Here is a 19,724-nt window from a genome sequence, read left to right on the forward strand (position 1 = left end):
GAATATGTACACTTTTATGTTCCAAATCTACCAGTGAGTGACAGCTGGAGTCATCCAATGGAGGCCTCATGTCACATTTCCCTTCCTTTTATTTCCTCATGGATAGTGGTGTTTATTATAATTGGGCTTGCCTTAGCAAACAGTTTTTGCAGGTATCCTAGGGAGGTAATTTGATTATTACTATCATACCCTTTCTATTGTATAATAGAACATTCTGGTGTTGACAATTGGTAAAACAAAGGTATGGTCTCCTGATGGTCTATATGATTAGCAAATATATTCTATATAAGAGAGAGTTAAAGTTGCTTTCACTATACTAGCTCAAAGTGCACTAGAGTGAAACTTAAAGAAAATTTAAAAAATAAGAATTCATGTAGTAGTATTGAAGTATATAGAAAGGCAACTCCTCATTTTTTCCCCATTCCCAACAGCTCCATTAATCTCCAAAAGCACCCTATTCTCACAAGGCAGCCACTGTGGAGAACATGGTTCATATTCTGAGACATTTTTCCTCATGAACAACATGTGCAGACGTGTGCACACATGTATATGAAGTTTTAAAATAAGCAATTTAGAAAAGAGTCTTCAGTTTTTTTCTTTTATGAATACCTTATGTTATTACTATTATGATGTAGTTCTGTTTTAATTGTAGTACAGTATTTCACAGTATGGATATATTTAGCTTTTAACCCACTGAATAACTTTGAGGAGGTTGTTTCCATTTTTCCCTGTATATACACTGTTACTGTGACCATCTTTATGTGTAAGTGTGTATGCATGTGTGTGTGTGTGTGAATTTGTATAGATATAAGAGATTCTTATTAGTAGAAATGCCAGAATAAATGGTATATGCATTTTTACCCTTAAGTTATAACTAAAACTTGATGTTTCTATAAGAATGCTTTTAGGCTGGACTCATGTCTTTAATCCCAGCACTTTGGGAGGCAAAGGTGGGTAGATCACTGGAGGTCAGGAGTTGAAGACCAGCCTGGCCAATATAGTGAAACCCTGTTTCTAGTAAAAATAGAGAAATTAACTGGGCATGTCTGCAATTCCAACTACAACTACTTGAGAGGCTGAGGCAGGAAAATCACTTGAACTTAGGAGGCAGAGGTTACAGCGAATCAAGTTGGCACCACTGCCCTCCAGCCTGGGCAATAAAGTGAGACTCCATCTCAAAAGAAAAAAAAAAGTGTTTTTAAAACACATGGATAGGATCTATGATTATGTACAGGCGATCCCATTTTTTTTTCTTAATAGGAAAAGTCTTTACATTTCACTTCAGTGCCAAAGTAGTAGTCTGTGAACTTATGTCTCTTAATTAGGAGGAATTACAAATCTCTAGCCCATGAGAAATTTTTTAGAGAAGCAAAACAGCCAGGTTACTTTTGGCCTTCATCATCTCTTCACCTCCAAATCTTGCCTTCCTTCACACTCTTTGGTCATCTCTGACACCCTCTCAGCCCTCATTAATTTAAAAAAGATTGCTGGCAGCTGTGATCAGTTTCCTCACCGATCCCTCTCTCATTTAACTGGCCTCCAGATCTCTCCAGGTTGGCTAAAAGAGCTTCTTATTCCCATCTGCCCCTCAATTAGGTTTCTCATACCTCCCACTGTAATACTATTCAGAGTGTTCAAGAGTTCCAGCTTTGAAGTTGGACAGCCTAAGTTAGAATACTGGCCCTTTGCTTTCCAGCTTTGTTACCAGGGGTAAGTAACTGAACCTCTTCAGGCCTCAGTTTTCTTTCTTTCTTTTTTTTTTGAGACGGAGTTTCGCTCGTCACCCAGGCTGGAGTGCAATGGCGCAATCTCGGCTCACTGCAACCTCTGCCTCCTGGGTTCAGGCAATTCTCCTGCCTCAGCCTCCTGAGTAGCTGGGATTACAGGCATGCGCCACCATGCCCAGCTAATTTTTTGTATTTTAAGTAGAGACGGGGTTTCACCATGTTGACCAGGATGGTCTCGATCTCTTGACCTCGTGATCCACCCGCCTCGGCCTCCCGAAGTGCTGGGATTACAGGCGTGAGCCACTGTGCCCGGCCCAGGCCTCAGTTTTCTTGGTTGTAAAAGGTGGACAGTAAAGAATGCCCTATTTCATAAGGTCAGGATGATCAAGGAGTAAAAGTGAGCTATTATCATCTTCATTGTGATTTGGCAGTTGATAGGTGTCTTCAAGGGCAGCGGTAAATATTTGAGGAAAGTATTTGTGAACCATTTTTTTTTTTTTAAGTAATCTGTTAACCAACTTAAGAGCCAACTGTTCTTAAGCCTGCAAACATAGATCTCTTTTAAAAGATCTGAAGAATTGGATTATGTAAAAATAGGACTTCCTGAGAACTTCACATTTAAATATTTGTATTTGTGTACTGAGTAATCATTAATACATTTATTAGATAAGTAATGGAAAATAACTTACCTGAAAAGCACTCTGTGTTTATACTCTTCATTTTTTAATGAGCATTGGAGAATGTACAAATACTTTATTGTTTTTTTCATGTAAAATACATGATTATTTCTGTATATGAATACGTATACTATTGAACTCCTGAAGTAAATTAAATGATAATAAGAGATGAATAATAAAGTCAGAAGAGAGGAAAATAATAGAGGAGGGGCCATAAACCCTGACAGGTCTATTTGAGTTCCCTGAGATATGTGCTGATGGCATGCTGCTTATTTACTTCCTTGGCCTTTAGCTAAAAGGAAGGTGGTTTGTTGGAGGGAGCAGAACCTTGTACATATCCTCTGTCATTAGCCTCCACAATGAGGAAAATGGCTTGTCTTCTGACAGCTTTTGGAGAGGACACCACACTATATTACGGCAGTAGAATTACGTGGAGTGACCATAGATAATGGAAGGTGACCAAGGATCTGGCTCTTTCAACTACAACAAAATTGTAAATTGAAATAAAAGCATTAGTTAGTTACCCTTTTGAAAGGAGACTTTAATTCAGGATAAAACTTTAATCTTTTCTAAAGAGTGTGTTTATTGAGTATACATCATTTTTCAGAGGTCTTCTAGTTCTCTCTGCCGTAAAGAAAGACATTTTTTTGAGTCTGGGTCACTGAAGTTTCTTGTCTTGCGTTTTCCCACTCAGTGCCAATGGTTGATGTGACGATTTTGCCTTCTGCTTGTAAGACAGGTGGACCAAGGCCTTTGTAAGCCACCGACTTAATATTTCCTAGCTTTAACAGCAAACACTAAAACCGTAGGAGATGGCCTTCTTCTCTAAGTCCCCAAAAGAGACTGAATTAATCACCTCTGCAGTGTAGACATCTGCTGCCCACATTCTGCCTGAATAGGCTGAATCTGACAAATTAATTTTAACAGAAAAGGACACTGCTACATAAATATAAATCTAAAAGCATTATTTGGACAATGGTATTACTGTGGCAGTTAGGTCACAGTTAAGATTAAGATGTTAACTTTGTAAACTAAAGACCTTCACTATTGTTTTGAATTTGTTTTCCAGCAAAGTAAGATTAAAGTCAGCATTAAGTCTTCAATTAGAACCCAAAGCTGTAAGTAGCTCCATGCACCATACATAGCATAAGCCAGTTATAAACATGCATCGCTCAGTTTAAAATCTGTACAATGATTTGGTGGTGTCTAATGCTTATAAGTGACTGTGTCTGTGTCATGAGGCAGATACCACATTTGGTATGGCTTAAATATGCTTTATTAGATACACTGGAGAGGTATTTGTCTGATGCCTCAGGATCATGAATACTTTTAATTATTAAGATTCAGAATGTGCCACCCTGCTTAACATTCTCTCCAAAAAGAATTCTACCACTCCTACCAATTTTATCCCCAGCGAAGATTCTGATTCATTGGGTCTGAAGTGGTATCTTAGCATCTATTTTTCATAATATGCCTCTGGCATTTTGAGAACTTTTACTTTTGAGAACTACTGGGGCAAGGGAGTTTAATGTTTGGATAAATCACAGCTAAATCAGAACCAAATCAAGCAGTAGACAGGGGACACCAAAGACTTAGATAGTGGTCCTTCATGTCCATGAATTCTCCTTTGCTTTCTGCCTGTGACATTACATTACCAAGGTAGGCGGGTAAATCAAACACACACATCCATCTTTGGGAATGAGAGACCAAAATATTCTGCTTTTTTTTTCTCCCCCAACAGATGATTGGGAAAAAATTTGACTTTCCCTTAAGGCCTGAAGAATTAAGCCTCAGTAATAAAATGCCCACCAAAGCATTTATTACTATAAATATAAATAAGAGTAAAAAACATGATAGGCTTTAAAACATTTTAATGGACCATTTAATTTACATACATACAGATTCTGGTTCTTGCCAACGGGGGGAATATCTAATAGCAAGTGTATAAATATACGAGTTATGTTTCTCTTTGCATTCCCCTCTCAAAGCTAAATGCTGAGAGGTTTGCTTTGATTATAGACAGCCATTAACAAGTAGACATAAATTTTGCAAATCTTACATTTTATATAAGGCTTAGGCAGCACTGTAATGCATGTAATCAAGACATGTTAAGATTTAAATAGTTGAAACTACAGGAACAGCAAACCAAACACCACGTGTTCTCACTCATAAGTGGGAGTTGAACAATGAGAACACATGGACACAGGGAGGGGAACATCACACACCGGGGCCTGTTGAGGAGTGGGGGGCTAGGGGAGGGATAGTGTTAGGAGAAATACCTAATGTGGATGACAGGTTGATGGGTGCAGCAAAGCACCATGGCACGTGTATACCTTACGTAACAAACCTGCATATTCTGCACATGTACCCCAGAACTTAAAAATAAATAAGTAGTTAAAACTTAGCATTAAAGTTAAATACCTGAATTTACACTTTTGGGGGAATTATTGTTGTAGAGATTTAATTTCTTGATGTATAATATATAGTGTACATGGTCTTATTCCTAAAATGTTGAGTTGTATATAGAGTAAATTTATATTTTATTTATCTACTAGTTATCTTTGCTTGCAGTCTTATGAGTAAATTAGGAAGATTTTTATATCACATGAGCAGATTTCTAATTTTTATTGCTCAGTTAATTTTTTTATTCTTACATTATAGAATTTGAGAGTTAAGGAAATAGAGGCCTGAAGAGCTTAAGTTATTTGCTGGAAAATGCATAGTTTTTCCAAACAGTGCCAGGAACTGAAATCTTCTGAATTCTAATCCATCCTCTCAATTAATATGTAGAGTTTGGCCCCCCTGCTTTTTTTTTCTCCAGTGCATTCCCTTCTTGCCCTCAAGAAGTAAGTTAATTCTAATACTAGCTTACCAAAAAAATAAATAAAATAAAAACTCCAAACTTATTAGTTCATTATTTGGTTGCTTATAACAGAGTAACAGAAGTTGAGTAATTTATAAAGAAAAGGAATTTATTTCTTAGAGTTCTTGAGACTGAGAAGTCCAAGGTTGAGAGGTTGCATCTTGTAGGAGCCTTCTTGCTGGTGGGTACTCTGTGGGCACAGGGCGTTACCTGGTAAGGGAGCTGAGCATGCTAACACGCCAGCTTAGGTATCTCTTCCTCTACTTATAAAGACACTAGTTCTCTCCCGTGATAACCTATTAAGTCATTAACACATTAATGCAAGAATGGCTATGCCCTCATGATCCATTTACCTCTTAAAAGGCCCCACCCACCTCTCATTACTGCCGCATTGGGGTTTGAATTTCGACATGAGTTTTGGAGGGAACAAGTATTCAGAGTTTCTTAAAAACTTGAGAAAATGTAATTCATGTATTTATATATTTGCTATTAGATTTTTCTCCACTTGAACCAAAATCTGTGTGTATGTAAATTAAATTGTCCATTAAAGCAATTTTAAAATCCATTATATTTTTAAAAATATATAATAGCATTTTTAAAACCTATGCAATTTTAAGAAAAAATATACATCGTGTAATTCAAGAGTGATTTCTGTTATTCTTCTATCACTTTTCACTGTTAGCATGAAAAAAATTAAGTGGAATATATTCTGAAGTTTTTGGAGGGTACCTGAATGATGACCCCTTTGCCAATTCAAGGAGGCCACAGAAGACTGGACCAAATTCAGGCCTACTTAAAATATTTGGGTATTTCTATGGCAAACCAAGCCCCTAAGTGTTACATGACTATGACCCAAGCAGCTGAAGGTCCTTCAGCAGTGCCACAGCAGTCAGACCCCATCCAAGTAGTTCTGGGGCAAGTTTCCTTGTGGATTTTGGCCCTTGGTACCCAATAGAGAGTAACTTAAAAAATGACAAAAATTGGGAGAAGTAACCACTGTGAGTCTAGAGATCGGATTTATTTAGCTCAGTTTATCAGAAGGAACAGTGGAAAATGGATGATCCGTAGCTAATTGGAATTTTCCCCATGAAGAGGATAAGGACGGATGTGTCAGATTTCCAAGGAGGATGTTGGCAAGAATTTAAAAATAAAAGTGAAGATTCTATAGTTGTTTGGAAAGTCTGTTTTGATGCATTTTTGAAAAGGATCTAATAGGTATTTTTACAGGGGTGTGTATCTGTATGTGGGTGTGTGTGTGTTCGTAGAATAAAAAAGATGGGATGGATTAGGGTCTCCGAATTTCTGTGGGATACAGTTATAGACCTAGTAGTTAACTATATATCATTGTGTGTCCTTAAAGCTTTCTGTGAAAGAGAGTCATGCTAACAAATACTTACAAACATACCAGTACCCTTCCTTAAATACTTACTTGCTTTAGAGTAGACAGCCTCTGCCTTGATGACCTCGGGACTCAACATTAGCTCTAAGATTCTGTAGTTTGTTCGTCGGCAGGAAAAGGAATCTGGAGAGTGGATTTAGCAGTGTGGCTGTGTACGAGTCATAGCCACTTGAAATCCATTTCTCCTGTAGAATGAGGATCATGATCCATACTTGCCCCCAGGGGACATCATGAGAACATGAGATAATGTTTGTAAGGACGCTTTATAGTGGTTTTTTACTTTTTAAGAATTCTTTTTTTTTTTTTTTTTGGTGGAGGGAATGTATATATGCCTTTCTCCCTCTCTCTTTTTCCCCTTCCTCCCAGTGCTTGATATTCTGATAGTGGCTGGGTGTCACGAAGCAGTGGTGAGCAGGGCAGGTAAAATTCTAGCTTACACCTCTATGTACTTGTCTAGTCTCTACTTGGGAATTACTTTCTCTTTCTTCTGGAAGAGCTGGTCTCTCCCAACTCTTCCCAAGAGGCCACTCATTTCCTTTGTCATCCTTGCTCATTTACTTATGCAGCCTTTAAATGTTGGCCTTCCTTAGGATTTGTTCCTAGATGCTCTTAACCAGTACTGCATCCCATAGTATATTCCAGCTTCCTCCTTGAAATCCTCTTCCCTCTTCTCCACTGTCTCAAGAGTATGTCAGATTCACCATAACTAAAACTGAGCTCATGACCAAAACACTGCCCCTCCTGACTTCATACCTTGTCCTTCTCTGGTGGTCTGTGTGTCAGTGAGTTGTCCAGTATTCTATATGGTTGTTTAATCCAGAAACTCACGTCTTTCTCCATCCCTTATCTCCCATACTTCACATATCTACTTATTCACCAGGTTCTTGTTGCATTTATGAAATCCTGTCAGCTTCTCTGTGTCTGCTCTCATTCCTGTTCTTCAGACAACTTTCATCATCCTGTGTTTACACCATCAGAATAGCATTCTCACTGTTACATATTTTTGTGCCTTAATTCATCCTCCATATTTCAGATAAAGTGATTTTTTAGATACATAAATAGATTCACATAGTTCCAAAATTTTAAAAGATGTCTCCTTCCCCCATGTTACTAGGTTACCTGTAGTCTTTAAAATGTCCTTCCAAGATATTGTATCATACATAAGGATATATTAACATGTAAGCTCTTTATAAACCTCATTATTTATTTATATGTATTTTGCTTATCATTTTTTATTTGTATAAATTTTGTGGTACAAGAGTAATTTTGTTACATTCATGGATTTCATGGTAGTGTGTAGTCGGAGCTTTTAGGGTATCCATCACCTGAGTAATGTACATTGTACCCATTAAGTAATTTCTCCTCACCCACCCCCTAACTCTTTGAAGTCTTCATTGTCTGTCAGTCCACACTCTATGCCCTTGTGTACATGTTATCTAGCTGCCACTTATAAGTGAGAATATGTGGTATTTGTCTTTATGTGTCTGATTTCTTTCACTTTAATATAATGGCCTCTTGTTCCATCTGTGTTGCTGCAATGCATGTGATTTCATTCTTTTTTTTATGGCCAATTAGTACTTCATTGTGTATCTGTACCACGTCATTCATTGATAGACACTTAGGTTGATTCCATATCTTTGCTATCATGAAAAATGCTGTGATATACATAGGAGTGCAGGTGTCTTTGGTACAATGTTTTCTTTTCCTCTGAGTAGATACCTATAGTGGGATTGCTGAATGGAATGGTAGTTCTGTTTTTAGTTATTTGGGAAATCTCCATACTGTTTTCCTAATGTTATAATAATTTACATTTCCACTAACTGTGTATAAGAGTTCTCTTTTCTCTATATCCTCACCAACATCTCTAATTTTTTGTCTTTTTAGTAATAGCAATTATGACTGGTAAAAAATGATACGTCATTGTGGTTTTTGACTTGCATTTCTCTGATGGTTAGTGATGTTGAGCATTTTTTCATTTGCCTGTTGGCCATTTGTTTGTCTTCTTTTGAAAAATGTCTTGTGTCCTTTGCATGCCTTTTAATGGGATTATTGTGGGGTTTTTTTGTTGAGTTGTGTGATTTCCTTGTAAATTCTGGATACTCGTTTCCTGTCAGGTGAATAGTTTGCAAATATTTTCTTCCATTCTGCATGTTGTCTCTTTACTCTGTTATTTCTTTTTCTGTACAGAAGCTTTTTAGTTTAATTAAATCCCTTTTCTCTGCTTTCGTTATTGTGCACTTGAGGTCTTTGTCATAATTGTTTTGCCTAGACCAGTATCCAGGAGAATTTTCCCTAGGTTTTCTTCTAGTATATTTATAGTTACAGGTTTTACATTTTATGATGAGACACAGGTGTCCAGTTTTGGTCTTCTGCATGTACCTATACAGTTTTTCCAGCACTGTTTATTGAAAAGGGTGTCCTTTCCCTAGTGTATATTTTTGTGAATTTTGTGGAAGGCTTGTGGTATAATTGGCAGCCAGGTAGTATGATGCTTCCAGCTTTATAGACTTGTAGTATAATTTGCAGCCAGGTAGTATGCTTCCAGCTTTGTTCCTTTTATTTATTTGGATTGCTTTGACTATTTGGGCTTTTTTTTTTTTTTTTTGGTTCCATATGAATTTTAGGATTGTTTGTTCTAATTCTGTGAAAAATGTCAATATTTAGATAAGGATTGCTTTCAATCTGCAGATTGCTTTGGGCAATAGGATCACCTTAACTATATTAATTCTTCTGATCCATAAGTATCGAGTGTATTTTCATTTGTTCGTGTTATCTTTAATTTTATTCATCAATGTTTTATAGTTTTTTGTAGAAATATTTTACCTCCTTGGTTAAATATATTTTTAAGTATTTTATTTTTATTTTTAATTTTTTTGGTAGTTATTGTAAGTAGGATTGCTTTTTAATTTGGTTCTCAGGTAGACTGTTAATTGGTGTATAGAAACACTACTTTTGTATGTTGATTTTGTGTCCTGCAACTTTACTGAATTCATCTATCAAATTGAATGACTTTTTGGTGGAGTCTTCAGGTTTTTCTAGATGAAAGATTGTATCATCAGTCAACAGGGATAATTTGATTTCCTGTTTTCCAGTATGGATGTCTTTTATTTATTTTTCTTGACTGATTGCTCTGAATAGGACTTCCAGCATTATGTTGAATACGAGTGGTGAAAATGGGCATTCTTGTCTTGTTCTAGTTCTTAGAATGTGGGTATGTCATATATATGGCCTTTATTATTTTGAGGTATGTTTCTTTTATACCTCGTTTACTGAGGGTTTTCGTCATGAACAGAAGCTGAATTTTATGAAATGCTTTTTCTGTGTCTATTGAGATAATCGTATGGTTTTTATCCTTTATTCTTTTGATGTGATTTATCACATTTCTCGATTTGCATGTTGAACAATCCTTGCATCCCTGGTGTAACCATTTGATCATGATGTAATATCTTTCTGACATGCTGTTTGATTGGGTTTGCTAGTATTTTTTAAAGAGTTTTATGTCTGTGATCATTAGGGATATTGGTCTCTAGTTTTCTTTTTGTATTGTATCTTTGTCTAGTTTTGGTACCATACTTGCATAATGTGTTCAGGAGGATGCTGTCCTCTGATTTTTTGCAACAGTTTCAGGATAATTGGTATTAGTTCTTCTTACGTTTGGTAGAATTAGGCTGTCCATCTGATCCTGGAGTTTTCTTTGCTGGGAGATTTTTTATTACTGAGTCAATATTGCTACTCGTTACTGGTCTGCTCAGGCTTTTCTGTTTCTTCGTAGTTCAGTCTTAGGAGGTTGTATATTTCTAGGAGTTTATTCATTTCTTCTAGACTTTTTAGTTTTGGGGCATATAATTGTTCATAATAGGACTTTGATCATCTTCTGTATTTCTGTGATATCAATTGTATTTTCAAGTTTATTTCAGTCTCCTTTTTCATTTCTGATTTTATTTATTTGGATTTTCTCTCTCCTTTTCTTGGTTAGTCTATCTAGTATAAAACATCATTAATTGCCTGAAAAGTGGTATACTGTGTATACTTTGATTCTTCTTGATTGTTTTTCAATCAACAGAATGTCCTGGATATCTTTCCATTATAATGCATAGAGAATCTCCACATTCATTTTTATGGCTGCCTAATATTTCATGGTAGGAATGTTGAAATTGATGCATTTCAGGACAAAACATCTTTTATTATTTAGAGTATTTCTTCCACTTTGGATGATTTGTCATGAATTCCCATTCCTTACTCTCAGGGAAAAAAACTAAGCTTTTCACCAGCCAGGGCACTCACTCTGACCCTGTTTCTTTTCTCCAGGATTATCCTGTATTCTTCCTCTCATCCTCTATTCTTGAGTGGCATAGACTACCTTTTATTTCTTCCATGCACCATGTTTTTTCCTGCCTAATGCCTATGCTCAAGTTCTTCTCACATGCAGACCCTTCCCTCCTTTTCTGACCTTATTAATTAGCTTTTAATCTACTTAAGGCAGATCTCAGCTCAATGCCATTTCAGCAAGGTATGCTTACCCTAACAATTCAAGACTCAGTTAGAACTCTCTGATGATACAGTCTTCTATCACCCTGTCCTCTTCCTCCAAGCAGTTATTACCATTTATTATACATTTGTATATATCATAACTAGATTGATACTTATTTCAAATACTTAGAAGAGTGTTTTTCTGATAGTGGGTTGCCACCCATTATAGGTTATAAAATCAATTTTAAAAATTGTGACAAGCCCTCTTTAAAAAATTAAATAGAGTAGAAAATATTGAGCGTCTGCCTACAGTAAGGACACTTTCTTTCATCAAATTTTTGCAGACTAATTATATAAACACACAGACACATCAGCATATTAGGCATGATGTAAAATATATTTCTTATTGTGAGTCTTGTTAAATGAAATTTGAAAGCCTCTGAACTAGGTTGTAAATTCAGTGAAGACAGGAATTCTGTCTATTTTGTACACTATTCTGTCCTGAAGTCTAACAGAGAGGTTGGCACTGAGTCGGGCACTCAGTAAATATGCTGACTGGATGAATGAATGAGTAAACATTTACTTTTTCAGGTAGGTTCAGGGACCCACTGCCTTCCCGCACTAGGGACTAGTAGACCCCGGTTCTGAGCAGATGTTAGTGATTATTTCTTTGGCTAATTGAGTCTGCTTTAGATCATTAGAAGACAAGAAAAGTAATATAAAACCACACCTACAAATGTATTTTTTTAAGGGTTGATAAGCAGATGAAACACTAGGGATATGAATAGGTTTTAGATCTAAATGTTTTTGTATTACTTATGAATTTTAGACCTTAAAATACCATTTTCTTTTATTGGTTAATAATGAAACAATCTTTACCTGCCTAAATATCTGGGTAGTTTTTTAATTTCTAAGGTAGTCTACACTCACAGGGCTTATTACATATCTGTAATCTTTTGTGTGTACTTCAGCAATAAAATATTTATGCAGTTTGGCAAGGTGATACTACAACCTGGTTTAATACAACAGCTGTACTGCCTGTTCCCATGTGGCTTGATTTCCCTTTTTAATCTTCGGTTTTCTGCAACTAAAGACTTATGTCAGCATGTATTTTATTCAACAGCAGATAATGGTGAAAACTTATTAAATTAACTTAGTAAAGAGAGAAATATTCTGCTAAGTTTACTTGTTTCATATTTTTCTAAAGTCTTTGAAAAACATTTTCCCAGCATGGCTTACGTAGAGCTTTATAAACGTCACATATTTACAGTGAAACATTTTTGTGAGTTTAATTTTTTTAGAGAACCTATAAACTCATTTCCAAAAATATAGTCTCTGAACCTGAAAAACAGAAATATCTCAATTCTAAACTAATCTGCATTTGGCTTAGGACAAAACAGGAAGTCCTGGAAATAAGAGTGATTCTTGTATTTACTTTGTCATAAATTTGTATGTATAATTGAAATTGAGATTGAATTAAAAAGTAGGCAAAAAGAGTCTTAATTATTTTCAAGTTTATTTCAGAATCCTTTTAGCACAGAGTTTTTATCTAGCCTGTGTGTTATTTTTTTTTCTTTCTATTTCTAGGTGCTCCCGATCCAACAGCAGGTGCTAGTATAGATGATGAAAACTGCTGGCACTTAGATGAAGAGCAGGTTCAAGAACAGGTTAAACTATTCCTTTCCCAGGGCGGGTACCACGGATCAGGGAAGCAACTTAATTTGCTCTTTGCAAAGGTATGATTGTCTATTTCTAAAGAAATATTCTAAATATATACATATATAGGGACTATCTAATTAGGATAAAGCCTCTTTTAAAAATTAAAGAACAGGGTCTAAGTTCATTGACCAACAGAAACTTTTTATATTGTAATGTAGATTTTTTTTTTTTTCTTTAGGTGTTCTTAGACAAGATTTGGGACATTTTTGTGTCTCTCAGTTAATCAAATGGTGATAATTCATATAATTTTGAAAAACCCATTACAGGAATAAAAGCAAAATAACTAACAATGTTATTCAGAATTCCATTTTTTCAAGTTATCCCTTTCTAGTTAATTTTTCCAAGAGAACATAGCTGTATAATCCCTAAAATGTGCTTTAATTATTTAGTTTAATAATGTCAGTATCTGAAAGTTAATTTCAAGAGCTTGGGTTTTAGAGTCATGTAGATCTCAGTTTAAATCCAAGTTCTAGATCTTTCTAAGTGTATGAACCTTGGCAAATTATTTGTTAATTTTATCATCTAGAAAGTTATTTAATAATAACATACCTCCTACAGTTGTGATAATAGCATTAAATGATGCTGTCTACCGTTCATCTTCATCATTAAAAATTGATGGCTCAAGAATTTAAATTACCTTGGTCAGAAGTTCCTTGTGAGTGGAAGCTGTGTGTTTTGCTTTATACGGAAGTTTCAGTACCATACACATATTTCTAAATACTGGATAAAATGTTTTTTTAATAATATTAAATCAGTATATTTTCATTGGGGGTATAGCCATCATTATGGTTAATGTATTTAAGTTGGTTTTAAGGGAACAGATAACTGTTCATTGATGCTTTTTTTGAATATTTTCTCTAATACTTGTTATAATTAAAAGATTTTTTTTTTTAGTTCAAAAGAATTAGAGTAAACCTTGTTATTGGGTAAGGCCAGAAATAGTGTATTCTGCTTAATCAATACCACGTTCATAAAGATTTGTCTTGTATACCATATGTAGATTGCCTGTTTCCCCAGAATTAGATTACAATAAAATACATTTAACTCTAATACTACTTTACACTTGATTTAATCATTCTTTGGTGATTCACAGGCACTTCATACTCATGTCATGCCTCCCTGTCAACAGTCTGAAAATTAATTACCAGTAGGTTATAGATGTACATGAGTGCTGGTTAAATAGAGTTCTGTTTTATATACTTAAGAGTAAAGCATTTATTTTCATGGCTGTTGCTGCGTAACAGGTTAGAAATCTACCAGAAAAAATAAACATTAAATCAAATCCACACTACTAGTAATGTAAAAGGTTTAGTATATTTAGACACACAGGAAGTATTTCACATATTCTTATGTTAGAAACAGTTTGAATTTGGACTGGTCTGCAGTAGTTCTTTTTATCCCTTTATGTTATATACACATTATATATGCCATATGAAGTAATAGCAACCTCTAATTTTGGAATTAGCATAACTGAAAGTTAAGACAGATACAGATTCTGATCCAGGCTGTTCCCCTTGTCCATTGGGCAAGTTACTTTACTTCTCTAAGGCTTGGTTTTATAATTTGTAGAATGAGGATTATAATCTGGCTTATTTTGCATGATGGTTGTGAAAATTAAGTAGTACGTATAAAAGTAAAACTCTTTAACATCATATCCAATAAATGACAACTCCTTCCTCTATCTTCACCTGTTAGTGAGTTTTTAGTACTTTGATATTGGGAATAAACTCATTTATAGGAATACTGAAGTAACCCTGCTGGAAACACAACCTTTGTGATTAAGGGTAGAAGCACTTTTGAGTTCTTTATAAAGCTCAAATTCTAAAGCAAGTGAGGAATTTCCATTGCTTGAAGGTGCAGACCTCAGGCAGGATCTATTGTACTAGATTTGGGCTGCTTTATTGAAGATCTGTATTCTCCTTTCCTTGCCTTTCTCCTTTCCTTGCTTTTTCCTTGTGAAAAGCAAGGAAAAGAGAAGGACTCTATTTCAACCACTCCACCTTTTCTACTGCTTGTGACCTTGCTCCATTAATTTCTTACAGGGAAATTACAGCTGAGATTCTTACTTATTGAATACATAGCAGTATACATTTTTCGAGTGGATGTATTCATTTAGGGCTTCCTGCAGAGACGCTTACCCTTGTGTTTCTTTTTTCTTTTATTTGGGAAATACAGCACCAGAGTAGTGCACAGAGCTTAAAAGTTCCAACTTGAGAGGTAAAGTTAACTTATTAGGTCTGTAGTTATTATTCTGCTTCAAGAGAGTTCTTGAACTTAACAGCTCTGTCCATTTTCTTTTGCCATTGCAAAAACTACCCTGTTTGAGTGAATAGAAGTATCCTGCTGCTCTTTATATATTAAAAAATCCTAAGTGGGAGAGAACCTTGATGCAATTACTAATTTATCTCAGAAATTGAAGGACTTGCACAACTGTGAATATACTAAAAACCATTGAATTGTACAGTTTAAATTGGTGAATTGTATGGTATGTGAATTATGTCTCAACAAAACTGTTCCTAAAAAAGCTAAAGGACAAGTGTTACTATTATGTACATTATCAGATCTACTTAGAAGATTTCTTGAGTTCTCAATGGACTCTGCATTAGGCTCTGCTTCTCTGGTGTAAGCACAATCAGTTGGAGAGTCAGGAAGGTGCCAAACTATTTGTCATGTTTGTTTTGATATTTCTTTAGGCTAGCGAAGTTACGACTTCTTATCAAAAGTATGGCATCTCATTTTATGCAGGGAAGCACCAGCACCTTGCTTAAACCTGTTTTGGTAAACTAGATAGGTTCAGATACCTGTTCCCAGTGCCAGATTTTACTTTTGTGGTTTGTCAAAGTATGAATGCCTACTTTGTTGGAGTGTAATCTTGAATCACAAAGTATACTTGGTTTAGGTAAGAGAGATACTTTGAAGGAGAACTGGAAAAAAAAGTTTCTACTGGACATATGAAACACAATTTACTCACTTACCTTAATCAGTATGTGTAAGACACAACCAGAACATTTTTGGAATTGAGAATATTTTTCTTCATATGGATTCTAAAACATAGTTCAAAATAATTAATGGTCATTTCTTTGATTAAATTGCTATTTAGGGTAGGGAGTAGTTTTAAATTATACATTTTGTTTGCTCAAGAGGGCTGGTGTGAAGGCTTGACACCTCCCCGCCCATCCCCCCCACCCCAGAAAGAAGCAGAGAAAAGTGGTGGTTTGTCTCTTGTGTTACTGTGGGGTTTTCTTGTGTTTTTGTTTTGAACAATTTTTTTAAGGTTTGTTTTTCCCCACTAGGTGCGGGAGATGTTAAAGATGAGGGACTCCAATGGGGCCCGCATGTTGACCTTGATAACAGAGCAATTCATGGCTGACCCTCGCCTGTCACTTTGGCGACAACAAGGCACTGCGATGACTGACAAATACAGGCAGCTCTGGGATGAGCTGGGTAAGTATGTTTCCTGACAAATTACCATTGATTTGTATATTGGTAAATACCATAGTCAGATGTTTCAAGAACATGGTTGTAGTATTGCTGAAGAGAGAGCTGCTCCTGCATGGAACGTCTTTCCAATATATAGGTTAGAAGCATAGGAGGAGTTAGGACTTGGGCTGGCATTTACATAAAACAGCCTTGGCAGGGTTTTAGGGGAATTGCCTGATCTCAAGGAAAGTTAAATGCAGGAGTCTGCCTTTAAGTATTTGAAAAATGAAAAAATAAAGCTGTATTATTTTAAAATAGTAGTTTTTTATTATAAAGCTGGTTACTTATTTCTAGATTAATATTGTAATTGATTCAGCTGAAATTTGGAGTCTTTCTTCCCCCTTCTCCCCACACTGGAATTATTAAAAGTAGTTTGGAGATTCATTTTATTTTTGGCTGGTATAGATTTAAATGAATTGTTGATCCTCAGAATGGAAGAATACTGCAAATTATAATATTTATTGCTTCCTAAATTCCTGGTGGTTAAAGATACAAATACAGCAAATGTTGAAAAAAAAATGAGAACTCCACTAGTCATGTTCATTGAAAGAATACTGGGAATTTTCTTGGGATGAGTCTTGGTACCCAGTGTTCATTGCTAGGGAAATAATGAATGATGTGTTTATTATCTTGTCTTTTTATTAAGAAATCTATAAGTGACCCCTGAAATTTTGACAAATATATCAAATTTTTTTATACATGTTTATGAGAAGATCCTAGTCTCAGTGAAATTTTTCTTGGCTAATGAGGGACCACATCATGCTGATTGATCCCAAGTCTAGTCTAAACCAAAAGATGCTGTTGTCTGTGATGATACCAATTGAATATAATTGGAAAGGTCATTTGAGATTAGCTGTTTTACAGATAAGGAAACAAGTCCAGAGAGGTTAGGAGACTTCCACAAGATGACATTGTGTAATCTAGGGTTATGCAGCAAGTTGGTAAAGAATTTGACAACAGTATTTCCTTTTTCCTATTAATAGGATATCTGTTCAGAACTTGGCTGTGGACAGGTTTGCTACTTGTGAACTGTTGGATATTTCTTGACTTTTTCCCTGGCAATTTTCTTAAGTATCTTGTAATAACTTAATCTTGGTGCTTTCTTTGAGTCTCCCGAAATAATGGTAGTGGCCTTGCCCCCTAATCAAAATGTAAAACAATCTGTAACTACAATAGATAGTTTCAATGTATAGAATGATGTTTGGGGGCACAGTGTGGTGGTTGGAGAACCCAAGTGTAGTGCATGGTTTAAATAAATATTTTCATAGAACGCTGAATGTTTTACTTTTCAAGTAAACCTTTTTCAATTTTGAAACTCTGTAGTGCAGACTAGATTGGTTAGATGGTTTCTAAAGTAAAAAGGATTAGGTTTAAGAAAATTATAATGAAGGGATCATTTAAGAAAAAATTATTGAATTAGTATTAAATAAATAAAATTTGAAGAGCTTTGATACTTAGAGAAACTTAGAATTACAAATGACTGGTTAGGAAGAAAATATCAACTAAATTTTTTGGTTACCAAAAAAGGTACAAGTGGTACAATCAAATAAAATTTGCAGTGCTCACATTTAATTCATGATCAAATTTCACTTTTCCATGTGGATTTTGAAAATTACCTACCTTAACCCTCAATCAGAAGTATAAATTTTTATTAGGTGGAAGTTTCTACCAGCTAATTCTAGTTATGCCCTCTTATGGACTCCTTTTAATTAATGACCAGGCTTTATACAAGTTCTTTGATTTCAGTTCAGCATAAAGAACACAACTTCTTGCCCTGTGTGCCCCTAACCGCCACCCAACTATTACTAGACTTCTAGAAATTCACCTGTGTACTCTGATGGCAGGCAGAGGTCACTTGCCATTTTAATGGGGTCTAAGTTCTGTGAAGAATCTCACATAGAAATAAGAGTAAGTATCACATCTTAATATTCATTCACCAAAAAATTAACTAAAAGTTACTTCTGGACTACAAAAGGAAAGGCTTTTCCTTCTTAATAAAATGGGGGAATTTGACTTTGTGCCCCTACACAGGGCTCACATTGCTTCAAGGCTCTGCTTTGGAATTAAATGCTGAGCACTGCCAGATGCCAGACATTGAGAAGAGGCTGAGTTTTGTCGGCAAATGGGATCTGCAAGTTAATTGGTGTTTTCTGCAGGCTTCTGGCTGTGAAATGAAATTGGAAGCCCTTTAGCCACATGGATAATACAGGACCTGAATACAAATGTCACATGTCACCATCAGAACCCACTGTGAGACAATAGTGTTCCCACTCCAACACTGCGCCATTACAGATCATTTAAATATGGGGATTACATTTAAACTAAAAGCCCCATTTGCCTTTTACTGCAATTTAAATGTCCTCTTAGCAAAAGCTAAGTGACAAATTAAATGAAAAAAATGCCCACATTTTTAAAGCTGTAATGCAAAACAACCTTTTATTGCTTCTCATGTGCCACGAATGAATCATTATACTTGTCAACCCTAAACCAAGCCATAATTGGAGCAGCTACTGTTATCAAAGTGGGGCTGCTCTGTGACAGCTTAATAAAGCTAGAACTGTTAAATTAAATCTCAGATGCTTAACTCCTTAGCACTGGTGGATTCGTTGGGTCCATTTCTGGCAGTGGCCAGTACACCAGGAAAAAAAAAAAAGATTCCTGGCATGAAAGCCTTAAATGATGAAAGTGTACAAGTGAGAGTATGCTAGCCAAGTAACTCTGCTTCTTGGCAGATGGATTTGGAGCCATCAGATTGTCAGCCAGAAGATTACAAGATCTTTTTCATACGGCCCAATGTCCCCTTCCCCAAGATTTATAATTTCCTGCTTACACGTGATTTATGAAAGTTTGAGTGTTGATGTTGCAAAATTAATTGTAAAAGCAACATTTATTTTAACTTTTTCTTTCTTTCAAGTGAATATATGAAAACTTATTTGTGGTAGCAGCAGGCCCAATTTCTCCTCCTCTCTCCTTCCCCCTCACCCCACCCCGTGCTCCAGGTAACAAAGGGACTGATTATTGTTTTTCTTTTCTAATATAAGTGCCTGTGATTCTCATTTGGTATGAGTTAACTTGTGTGATTTACTTCCTGATTTTCATAATGTAATATGAAATAGGTACAGATGCATACTCTTAAGATTCTGTTTATTGCATCTCATTTGCAGATACATTTATCTTGTACATAAGTCATGTTTTCAAATATTAATTTTACTTTCTCTGCATGATGTTCATTTTCCCAAACATACGCCAGTGTTCTCAAGATGAGTAATGTTGTATCATAATCAACTGTAAGAAAAGGTATATATTAAAATGTTAAAACAGAAATCCCCATTGCAGTGGTAGAGGTTGTATGTTTGATAGAGGCTACATATTTAGTAGAATCTAAAGAA

At 35.5% G+C, this 19,724-nt stretch overlaps 1 protein-coding gene across 2 annotated transcripts in view; it reads left to right on the forward strand.

Annotated features, from left to right (window-relative positions):
- ZSWIM6 (zinc finger SWIM-type containing 6) overlaps nucleotides 1–19,724 on the forward strand; it is a 217,752-nt gene that overhangs the window by 144,181 nt on the left and 53,847 nt on the right. For both annotated transcript variants that reach the window (XM_064376011.1, XM_064376012.1), the window contains exons 3-4: nucleotides 12,724–12,872; nucleotides 16,149–16,299. In XM_064376011.1, the coding sequence (XP_064232081.1) occupies nucleotides 12,724–12,872; nucleotides 16,149–16,299 (300 nt within the window). The remainder of the gene's footprint in view (nucleotides 1–12,723; nucleotides 12,873–16,148; nucleotides 16,300–19,724) is intronic.

This window comes from Aotus nancymaae, unplaced genomic scaffold, assembly GCF_030222135.1.
Source record: "Aotus nancymaae isolate 86718 unplaced genomic scaffold, 86718_ANA_hifiasm-v0.15.2.pri h1tg000014l, whole genome shotgun sequence".
NCBI classification, from domain to species: Eukaryota; Metazoa; Chordata; class Mammalia; order Primates; family Aotidae; genus Aotus; species Aotus nancymaae.